Source organism: Corythoichthys intestinalis, chromosome 12 (genome assembly GCF_030265065.1).
Source record: "Corythoichthys intestinalis isolate RoL2023-P3 chromosome 12, ASM3026506v1, whole genome shotgun sequence".
Classification (NCBI taxonomy): domain Eukaryota; kingdom Metazoa; phylum Chordata; class Actinopteri; order Syngnathiformes; family Syngnathidae; genus Corythoichthys; species Corythoichthys intestinalis.
In genome coordinates this window covers 3523123-3535351 of record NC_080406.1, presented here as the reverse complement: position 1 = coordinate 3535351, position 12229 = coordinate 3523123, and the positions used below count along the sequence as shown (strand labels likewise).

The 12229-nt window shown below is 38.2% G+C and overlaps 1 protein-coding gene across 1 annotated transcript in view; it reads left to right on the top strand.

Annotated features, from left to right (window-relative positions):
• Positions 1-12229, top strand: part of itgbl1 (integrin, beta-like 1) — a 49887-nt gene that overhangs the window by 17198 nt on the left and 20460 nt on the right. Inside the window, exons 4-5 of the mRNA XM_057852365.1 lie at positions 1411-1533; positions 1700-1840. Of these exons, the coding sequence (XP_057708348.1) occupies positions 1411-1533; positions 1700-1840 (264 nt within the window). The remainder of the gene's footprint in view (positions 1-1410; positions 1534-1699; positions 1841-12229) is intronic.

The following is a 12229-nucleotide window of genomic DNA, read 5'->3' as shown; positions in this document are numbered from 1 at the left end:
AATTTTTTCGTTTTAATAAAGTTTGTAAAATTTTCAATCAAAAAATAAATTAGTATTTCGCCATTGTTGATGTAATTAATAATTATGGTGCTGAAACCCATAAAATCAGTCGCACCCAAGCGCCAGCAGAGAGCGGCAAAACACCAAAAAACACAGGTAACAAGTGGAAATGACACTTTGCTGTCATTTTAAATTGTTTGAGCGGGGCATGTGCGTTAAATACGTCAAATATTTTAACGTGATTAATTTTAAAAATTAACTAACGCCTGTTAACGCGATAATTTTGACAGCACTAATTTAAATCATAGACTTCATAGTATTTTGACATGACATGGGCCGCAGGGACGAGCCGTAAGGGGCCTATTTTGAAAAACTTCAAGTTCAAATATTTTCAAAACTAAAGCTGCTACTGACCGAATACAAAAACAGGCACCTACCTTAGCCATATATGAGTCTCCATGAGCAGTGGCATCAAAAAAGTCGTTCCCTTATAAAATCCCAATTATTATTTTTTTAAATGACAAAACTGAAAATGGCTATAAAATTCTCAGATTATACTCTACACAAAAATCACCAAATGCAGTGATAATCATCTATATTTTCAGGATCAATAACAATATTTAACATACAGTATATAATTTTTTTTGCCCAAAATAGCAACTTAAATTTTTTTCAACAGCTAATAAATCACTCAATTTTCACACCAGAAACTTAATACTTGAGGAAAACATGCAGAATCAATTATAAATAATTTATAAATAGATTATTAATACATTATTTATACAATCACAACTTATTATAGAATAGAAAAGCCTTTTATTGTCATTATACAGTTGTATAGTTGTATACAATGAGGCTAGCGGCCGCCTGAAGTAAACAGATCTTTTCTGGCAAAAATTCTTGTGAATAAATACTTAAATCCCCAAATTCTTAATAGATATGGACGTAAAACAGTCTTGATTGTTGGTTAAAAGCAAAGAAACCGTGCAGTTACTGTTTATTTTACGTAAATATGTGGAAGTACAATGCTAATCTGTTAGTGAATGAGGCTAGTGGCCTCCTGATGTAAACAGATCATTTCTGGTGAAAGTTCTTGTGAATAAACGCTTAAATCCCTGAATTCTTCATAGATATGGACGTAAAACAGTCTCGATTGTTGGTTAAAACTAAAGAAACTGTGCAGTTAGCGTTAATTTTACGTAAATATATCAAAGTACAATACTATATCTGTTAGCGAATGAGGCTAGCCTGATGTAAACAGATCTTTTCTGGCGAAAATTCTTGTGAATAAATGAAGTGTCAGGTCAATAGAGTTTGAAGTCCATGGCTAAATTTATGTTAATTTATCTTCCATACATTCAACTGACTATATTTACGGAATGGATTGCACTCAATATAACTGTCTTGAAGGGACTTGCCACTGCGGTAGCTGCATGTGCAACAACGAGGACAACAAAGGCTTGGTGACGGGAGCCTACTGCGAGTGCGATGACAGCGAATGTCTGGATGAAGACACTGGTGAAGTTTGCGGAGGTCTGTGTCACAGCTCGCATCTTGATGAATATAAACAATGTCATAAAAGTATAAGAGTTGAGTCAGAATAACAAGTTCAGATCATCTTAATATAGGTGAGCATCGATGTACAACCCTCAACAGGTGTGACCTCATCAGGTTGTTGCTTGTTGCACTGTGCTTCCAGGCCACGGCCAGTGTTACTGTGGAAACTGTTACTGTGCCGCCGGTTGGCATGGCGACAAATGTGAATTCCAATGTGACATCAGCCCATGGGAGAGCAAGCGCAGATGTTCATCTCCAGACGGCAAAATCTGCAGCAACCGAGGTTTGTTGGTCGGCCAAGAAGCGGCAGGAGAACTACAATCATTGAGAATTACCATATCGGCCCAAATATAAGACGACCCTGATTATAAGACGACCCCCTCTTTTTCAAGACTCAAGTTTGAAAAAAGACTTTTTGAACAGCAAATTAATTTTTATACAGAAAATAATACAGTACATCCGAAACAAATGATTATAACAATATATTTGAGAGAAAAAGCATGTTATTTTGCCTCATTCAGATCTTAATATCTGAACATTCAAATATGTAAGCTAAAGTGCAATCACATTCGTAAATGAATGGCTTCTGGTTTTTGAAATGTAAATAAACCAATCTATTGTGATAAAACAACAAAATTGCAATAACTGCATTAGGGCTGCAGCTATCGAATATTTTAGTAATCGAGTAATCGACTGAAAATTCTATCGATAAATCGAGTAATCGGATAAAACTAGAGATGCCGATCGATCGGGTCCGATCACGTCATTTAAAAAGTATCGGAATCGTCAAAAAAATATCGGCCATGCCTTTTTTTAAATTTATATATATTTTTTAATTAAATCGTTTTCTAATTGTATTTGACGTTACAGACATAATATGTTACACTCATCCAGAGTCTTTAGTTTAGGCTTAAGGTAGGGTTATCAAATTTATCCCGATAACGGCGGTAATTATTTTTTAAAAAATGTATCACGTTAAATTGTTTAACGCAATTAATGCATGTATTGCACGACCCACTCAAGCATTGGCTCAATCTGTTATGTTGCCGTTTTACCAATATAGAGAGATAAAAGGCAGCGTAAAATGAGTAGAGTGAATTTTGGCAGCCTTTGGAGCCTTTTTTTAATTGGCTAAAGCCTTACAATCTCTCTCCCTACGATTAGAAATATCATGGGAAGCAATGTGGGGAAGCAAGGTAGCAAATGATCTTTTTCTTAACACCTTATGTTATTTCCCAACGCAGAGAAGATATAACAATTGATAGCACTACGCACAGTCATGGTTCCACTTCCCATCATGCATTTGGGCATGGCTACAGTATCATTTACTGAAAGCTCAATAAATACAATAGATGGAAATATTTAGTCACAATATACAAAGTCACAAGTCTTTCTATCCGTGGATCACTCTCACAGAAAGAATGTTAATAATGTAAATGCCATCTTGAGGATTTATTGTCACAATAAACAAATACAGTACTTATGTACTATATGTTGAATGTATATTTTCGTCCGAGTTTTATTCATTTTTTTCTTAATGCATTGCCAAAATGTATATGATCGGAAAAAATTATCGGGTATGATTGGAATTGAATCGGGAGCAAAAAAAAGCAATCGGATCGGGAAATATCGGGATCGACAGATACTCAAAATAAAACGATCGGGATCGGATCGGGAGCAAAAAAACATGATCGGAACAACCCTAGATAAAACAAATATTTTTTTAGGTAAAGAGCAATTATAAATATACATGAGAAAACAAGACATTTCATCTAATATTGAACCATTTTTAGTCAATCAATGTCTTTATTTTCGATGTACATTGTTGAAAACAGCCAACAATTGCATCTGAGATGTGACTACAATAAAAAAACAAAAGACATTCACTGCTTTCACTCAAAAAACTTTTAGATCTTATAAAAAATATATTCTTACCTAAAAATGCCATTACGCCTGATAACACACATCACTTAAAAGTTAGGTGTTTTTCCCCACGTGTTTCAATTAAATTTCCATTTGTCTCAAGCTATTTTTATAGTTAAGTTTTAAGTTAGTCTAAACTGTAAGTCCTGATAGGATTTTGAGTTTTTGCAGTGTTCAAAATAGATGTATTGTAACATATCAAGTTATAATATGGCGGGGATATTTGCATGCGTTCCTGAATGCACTGCATGACGTGCGGGGTTGAGGGATGTGCGGGAGAGCGAGCGACGTGCCTTCCTGTTGTTGTGGTTCTGGCGGGTGCGTGTGTGTCGGCTTTGGCAGACAGCAGTTGTGTGTTGGTTGTTCCACAAGTTCCCAAAAAAGAAATAATTGCAACCTAACGAAGCGGGTGACTCTATGTCAACGTTACAGTATGATACCTGCTGTATTGGAGCACATTAGGGACCAGTGCTACTTGGTGTTTTATCCAGCAATGACCACTGAGCTAAAATTGACAGTTAGCATTATAAAGTTTTTATTTTACACCCTCATCACTCTACAGCGCTATGTTTTCACAGATTAAATAAAGTCTGTATGTGAGACACGTTAGCAACGCATCGACAGTGGTCATAATGTATAGAAACCTAGCCCTCCGCAGGGCTAACGTTACTTGAGCGAGTGCTTTAAGATGGCGGCTGTTTATTAACGCCGCTGACTCTCTCCTTTAGCATCTAGTTCAACGTACATGTGATATCTACGAGATGCATCAGTGCCATGAGACGCTACCTGCTGCTACCACAGTAGCATCATTTGGGCTAGTTTTTAGCAACGTCGACGTAGTTTGTAGCGGCTGTTGGCTGCGGTAAGGTTTTTTTTATTTTTTATTTATTGCTTCTTCCTCTACGCACGTGACATCAGCGCGTTGTCCCGCATTAAAAGTAGGCCGGGCAAAACGTGATGCTTAGAGCTGGCAAAATTAAACGATTCCTCGAGGTGAATAAAATTACTCGGATCAGTTTTTAAACTCGAGTTACTCGAGTATTCGTTTCAGCTCTAAACTGCAGTAACCATCAAAGTGAAGCCTTACTGTTGCTGTAGTCTTCAAACAAATCTGAATAAGGAAAAACTAATAATTGTGGTAATATTTCAGTGTGCCATCTACTTTATTTTCTGGTTAAAATAAACAAAAGATGAACAGTTTTTTCCCCCTCCCCCAAAAATGCGGAATGCACACCAGAAAAAACATCTGAACTCACACAAAGTATTCAGAAAATGGTTGTCCGGGACATTGCAATTCATTTTAACATTTAGAACAATATAGACAATGACATACCACAAAAAGAGTAATAATTGTCACAGTGTTTCCATTAAGCGGCAGATGATGGATTGATGGATGGATGAGTAACATTACAATTTACAAAATAAGTACAAATGACTTACATTAGAAATATTCTAAAGAAAAGTGGATGAACAACAGATGTACAGCAGTACATTAGAGGCATCTTAGAGTGGTAGTTGAGTGAACAGTACTACGAAGAGTTAGGAAGGGGTGGAAAATATTTGGGAACTTTTCATGGGAAAGATGAAGAATTTTAGAAGTACAGTGGTATGGAAAAGTATCTGTACCTTTTGGAATTTCTCACATTTCTGCATAAAACTACCATCAAATGTGATCTGAACTTTGTCAAAATCACACTGTTAGGTTTTGTGTTGGTTTTCTCCTAGTGTGACTTGTCCCTGTGATTGCCCATTGATTTCACCTGTTGTGCCTCCTAGTGTATCCTCCAATCTGCATCCTTCTGTGCTCACCAGTTCCTCATTGTGTCGTTAACCCTTGTCTGTGTGTGTGTGTGTGTGTGTGTGTATATAAGCTCCCAGTTTCTTTTCACTCCGTGTTGCGTCATTGTCTATGTCAACGTCACTTTCAAGTCCTGTCCAAGCCCCCGTGTACCAGTCCCTCCGTTTAAGTAAGTTTTGGTTTGAACATTGCCTTTTTGATCCCCAGTCCTTTTGGTTGTACTTTGTGCTTTTGGTTAGTTGTTATTAAAACGTGTAGAGCTGAAACGAATACTCGAGCAACTCGAGTAACTCGAGTTTAAAAACTGATCCAAGTAATTTTATTCACCTCGAGTAATCGTTTATTTTGACAGCTCTAAGCATCACGTTTTGCTCTGACTACTTTTAATGCGGGACAACGCGCTGATGTCACGTGCGTAGAGGAAGAAGCATAAAAAAAAAAAAAAAAAACGTACCGCAGTCGACAGCCGCTACAAACGATGCTGACGTTGCTAAATACTAGCCCGCACAATGTTACGTTGGTAGCAGGTAGCGTCTGATGAGTCTCATAGAGATCACATGTATGTTGAACTAGATGGACATTGACAGACTCGGCCGCGTCTGAGCAGCGTTAGTAAACTGCCGCCATCTTAAAGCAGTAGAGCGCTAAGCGCTAATAAAGAGTGCTAAGCACTAATAAATAAGATTAACGTTACTGTCTCTACCTCACGTAACGTTAGCCCTGCGGAGGGCGAGGCTTCTATTAATTATGACCACTGTCGATGCGTGGCTAACGTGGCTTACATACAGGCTTTAACATAACATAGCGATATGGTGTGATGAGGGTGTAAAATTAAAACTCACTAATGCAAACAACAATGCTATCAATTTTAGCTCAGTAGTCATTGCTGGATAAAACACCAAGTAGCACTGGTCCCTAATGTGCTCCAATACAGCCTGTATCATACATTTATTTTGAAAACTGCAAAAACTCAAAATCCTATCAGGACTTGCAGTTTAGACTAACTTAAAACTTAACTAGAACTTAAAAATGGCTTGTCACAAATAGAAATTCAATTGAAGCACGTGGGAAAAAATACTAACTTTTAAGTGATGTGTTTTATCAAGCGTAATGGCATTTTTAGGTAAGAGATATATACATATATATATATTTTTTAATAAGATCTAAAGTTTTTTTGAGTGAAAGCAGTGAATTAGTCTTTTTTTTATTCTAGTTACATCTGAGATGCAATTGTTGGCTGTTTTCAACAATATACATCATAATAAAGACATTGATTGACTGAAAATGGTTCAAGATTAGATGAAATGTCTTGTTTTCTCATGTATATTTATAATTGCTCTTCACCTAAAAATATATTTGTTTTATCCGATTACTCGATTAATCGATAGAATTTTCAGTCGATTACTCGATTACTAAAATATTCGATAGCTGCAGCCCTAAAAACGTGTTTTGAGTTCACCGCCACCTGCCTTGCTGCTTATTGTTTCCCTGCAATTGGGTCCACACCACCTGCCTGCCCGTGTTTCCCTGACACACACAGATGAAAAAACAGTTTCTGCCTTAACTAACACCACCCAAATATTTATAGATTTTATTATTTTAATGAGTATGTAAACAATGACAGAAGGGGGGGAGGGTAAGTAAGTGAACATCACATTTAATATTTTGTGGGCCCCCCCTTTGGCAGCAATAACTTCAACCACACGCTTCCTGTAACTGCAGAGGAGTCTGGTTAATCGATCAGGACTAATCTGGGCCATTGTTCTCAGATTCCTGGGATGTCTGGCATGAATCACTTTTCTTTAAGTCATGCCACAGCCAGAGGCGTAGCAAGGGTCCTCGGGGGCCCCAGGCAACAAGCAACATGGGGCCCTTCGAGCGTGTGCAAGTAAGGGGGAGAGTTGGACTTGGAGCAATAGCATATTTAATAAAAGTGTAATAACGCCTCGGTTTCATAGAGCGCTTTTTAGGACACTCAAAGTGCCCAGATTTTACTACATTAGGACATAAAACTACAGTAACATAGTACACTCACAACTGTCTTGCTTCCTTTTCTCCTCTTCTGCTCTGTTTTCTTTCTTTTGTCGCTTCCAGAAGGATAACTTCTCTTCATTTTGGATATACGCCAATTTAAAAAAAGCCAAATCGCCGCTCACTCTCACTCTGAGTCACTTTGGGGGGGTGAAGGGGCCCCTTCAGGGAACTCAGACACAAGGCTTTCACTGGCACTGTCGCACTTGTCGCTGTGACAGTGCAGTAAAGCTGCGTGTGCTAAATCTGTTGGCCCTCTGGCGGCCCCAGGCAATTGCCTGGTTTGCCTAATGGGACGCGACGCCTCTGGCCACAGCCTCTCAATGGGGTTCAAGTCCGGACATTGACTTGGCTACTCCAGTATGTATATTTTGTTCTTTGTAAACCCTTCTGAAGTTGATTTACTTCTGTGTTTTGGATCATTGTCTTGTTGTATTATCCATCAGCTTTTTAGCTTCAACTGTCTCACAGACGGCCTCAGGTTTTCCTGCAAAACATCCTGATAAACTTATGAATTCATTCTTCCATTGCAAGTTGTCCAGGCCCTGAGGTAGCAAAACTGCCCCAAATTATGATGCTCCCTTCACCATGCTTCACTGTGGGGATGAGCTGTTGATATTGGTGAGCTGTTCCATTTTTCCTCCACACATGACATTGTGTGTTACTCCCAAACAATTCAACTTTGGTTTCATCAGTCCAAAAAATATTTTGCCAAAACTTCTGTGGAGTGTCCAAGTGCCTTTTTGTGAACATTAAACGAGCAACAATGTTTTATTTAGACAGCAATGGCTTCCTCCATGGAGTCCTCCCATGAACACCATTCTTGGCCATAGTTTTACATATAGTTGATGTGTGCACAGAGATATTGGACTGTGCCAGTGAAGTCTTTAGCAGACACTCTTGGGTTCCTTTTTACCCCTCTGAGTATTCTGCGCTTAACTCCTGGCGTCATCATTGGTGGACGGCCACTGTTTGTGAGAGAAGCAACAGTGTCAAACTCTCCATTTGTAGACAACTTTTCTGACTGTCATTTGATGAATATCCAGTCTCTTAGAGATGGTTTTGTATCCTTTCCCAGCTTTATACAAATCAGCAATCCTTGATCGCCAACAGCTCTTTTTACCGAGCCATGATTCACATCAGAGAATGCTTCTCATCAAGACAATTTTCACCAGGTGTGTGTTTTATAGTGGGCAGGGCAGCTTTAAACCACCCATTGGATGCATTAATAATAATACTCGCATAACAATTCCAAAACATTGGAGTTTGGAGACATCTAATAGTCAATAAGCATCACTGCTGTTATAAACTGTGACCAGCTCTTGTACAAAGTCTTTTACATTCACTTTGAAGGCAACATGCATGTTGGCCTAAAATCGATAATAAAAAACTGATGCCGATATTATCCAATATCATTTTAAAATGCTTTTATCGACCGATATTATTGGCTACCCAATATATATACAGTATATTCATATGTTATACATTATAATGTATATTTGTCATTTCCCATAAACTCACTATAATTGGAGGTAGTCCCCGGGTTACGATGTACATGACTTATGTGATTTCGACTTAACCACGCCAGAGTCTCAACCGCCATTTTGTCTCCAGTTTTTTTTTCATGTAAACAGTACCTAGTTCCTGTTACCGTTTTTCATATCAGGATCCCGCTTTGAGAGGGGCAACACTGGCGACCTGAGCGGCCATGATATTTCCCCTCTTTCGCCTCCCTACTCGTTCTACAGCGGCCTTTTCTCTCAGCAAGGCGACTCACTCGCGAATAACGTACCTCACAGTATCTTATTTTTTACTTAATCTCATCAATATGACATATAATACATGCTTTTGGACAATTATTTTGAGATTTAGTGGGTATTTAGGGGTTCTCAAGGGGTTAATTCGGACTTGTGTGGAAATTCGCGTTACGTCGCTAGCGTAGGAAAGAAACTCGTTCATAACCCGGAGACTACCTGTATATGAAAAAATTTGAAATTCCCTAAATTTTTTCAGCTCCACAGTTAAATCACGTGTTCAGAGATATATATCGGCTAGATGCAGGTAAGGATGATTATTTGAGAAGGGTCATTCTAAAGATGGCCGAGTCCTTTTAAAGGTGAGGAGTAGAAAATAGGAATAAATTGTGTGTGTGTGGGGCTCGGGTCTATCATGGAGATCATCTGAGAGAGGTAATCAAGGGAGAAAGATGAGCCCATCCTGGAGGATTTGGAAGTTATTTGGGGGAGGATAAGGGTGATCACTGTGGAGGATGGGAGACTATTTGGAGAGGATAGGAGCTCAATTGGCAGTATAGAGCATCGTAATTACACCCTGGAAAAGTATTTCTTCAAACAGTGGCTTACACTGTAATCGACTTCTTACCCCCACTAATCACTGTATACATGTCCATTTGAATAAGTACATTCCACCCTTTTCCACCCATTATTTCATGTGACGCATACATTTCAAGTTTGACCTGAAACTAGAGTGTGTTGGTTTGTATCACTTTACAATAAAGGTCACTTAATTAACATTAGTTAATTCATTTTTAGACAACAACTAATGCTTAAGTAATATAATCCCTTACCTAACATTAATTAATATATTTATTAGCATTAGTAATGCATAATCACAGTAACTGAACTAAGAGAGACAGCGAGAACCAAAAGTGGTATTTGCCATGAGCCAAAATGGATTTTTCCATGTGGCATTTTTTTGCCATGTAGGAATATGGATTTTGCCATGTGGCATTTTTTGTTTTTTTGCCATGTGGCAAAATTGATTTTGCCATGTAACATTTTTTTTTGCCATGTGTCAAATTTGATATTTCCAAGTGGCATTTTTTTGCCATGTGGCAAAATGGATTTTGCCATGTGGCATTTTTTTTGCCATGTGGCAAAAGTGATTTTGCCATGTAGCATTTTTTTTTTGCCATGTGTCATTTTTTTGCCGTTTAGCAAAATCCACTTTGCCATGTGGCATTTTTTTGGCATGTGACAAAATTGATTTTGCCATGTAGCATTTTTTTTTTTTGCCATGTGGCATTATTTGCCATGTGGCAAAATTGATATGGCCATGCGGTATTTTTTTGCCATGTGGAATTTTTTTTTTGCCATGTGACAAAATTGATTTTGCCATGTGGGAATATGGATTTTGTCATGTGGCATTTTTTGTTTTTTGCCATTTGGCAAAATGGATTTTGCCATGTGGCATTTTTGCCATGCGGCAAAATGGATTTTGCCATATGACATTTTTTTGCCATGTGGGAATATGGATTTTGTCATGTGGCATTTTTTGTTTTTTGCCATGTGGCAGGTTTTTTTTGCCATGTGGCATTTTTTTTGCCATGTGGCAAAATTGATTTTGCCATGTAGCATTTTTTTTGCCATGTGGCAAAATGAATTTTGCCATGTGGCATTTTTTTTTGCCACGTGTCATTTTTTGCCATTTAGCAAAATCAATTTTGCCATGTGGCATATTTTTGCCATGTGTCAAAATTAATATGGCCAAGTGGCATTTTTTTGCCATGTGGCAAAATGGATTTTGCCATGGGTCATTTTTTTTGCCCTGTGTCATTTTTTTTTTTTTGCCATTTAGCAAAATCAAATTTGCCATGTGGCATTTTTTTTGCCATGTGACAAAATTGATTTTGCCATGTAGCATTTTTTTTGTTGCCATGTGACATTTTTTTGCCATGTGGCAAAATTGATATGGACATGTATTTTTTTTTTGCCATGTGGCATTTTTTTTGCTATGTGGCAAAATGTATTTTGCCATATGGCATTTTCTTTTTTGCTATGTGGCAGAATGTATTTTTCCACATGGCAAATACCACTTTTCCTTGATTTCAAGAGGAAAATGACCCAGAAATGCCCCCAAAATACTACTACGCTACAGATGCAGTGTAAAATACTAGTATTCTTATTCACTAATCAAATGAATTGTACACATTATATTCCATCAACCTACAGATGTGCAAGTTTTCTTGCAAGCATTCTTTTTCAGCTCCCCTGTGTGAAAGACTTGACTGACAGAAGACATTGAAGTAGCGTCTCCATCGCCTACCTAATAATACGCTGACTGGCGTGCTGTCAAACCGATAGCAGTTGGGTGGTGGCGCTCAGGGCTAAATGCATGCATTAACACACAGCAAGGTTCACAGCATTCTCTATAGGAAGACTGCGGGTGTGCGGCGCGGTGCACGATAGAAAAACATAAGAAATTGAATGTTCAAACTCTGTGAGGGAAATGTGGGTGTAGATGGTGCAGTAGTGGTACATAGTTGCAGTGATTAGACGGTGAGAGGATGTTGAACCTGGAGTAAAGGGAGCTTTTTCACACCCTAGGGCAAGCCATTTGGCATATTCACCAGCTAACTCATGCTATGAAAAGCAATGATCACTAGTGACTGATGGGAGGATGCGTTAACGAGATGAAAATGCGCAATAGTTTCCGTCACATGTACAAAATGTGTGACATTTTATGTATAGTTAGCCTGCATCTTAGCAGTGTCTGGTTGCATCACTCATGTGACGTGTTGCTTCTCCTACACACGGTTAGATTTTTTTTTTTTTAAATCTTGGCCAGAGAGAATATGCAATGCTGCTTTCGCCTTTAAAGGTCTGTGCTGAGTGATCATCACACACTAAATGTAACTCGTAGCGTTAGCACAGAGGTTGCGCTAGACTTTTTCGTTGTCCGTCATTTTGACTGACAGTGTCATAAAAATCCGGTCATAATCTATTTTTACCCATCACATTTTTAAAATGATAATAATGACATATTCAATAGTATTTAGTTTTTGTTCATTTTTAATTAATATTCTGTCTGAACAAGCTTAACAAGAGGCAAACCGACAGCGGAGTGCACAAATCAGCGATGGGCAGACGTGTCGTTAGCAAAGCGACGGGGGCAGGACGA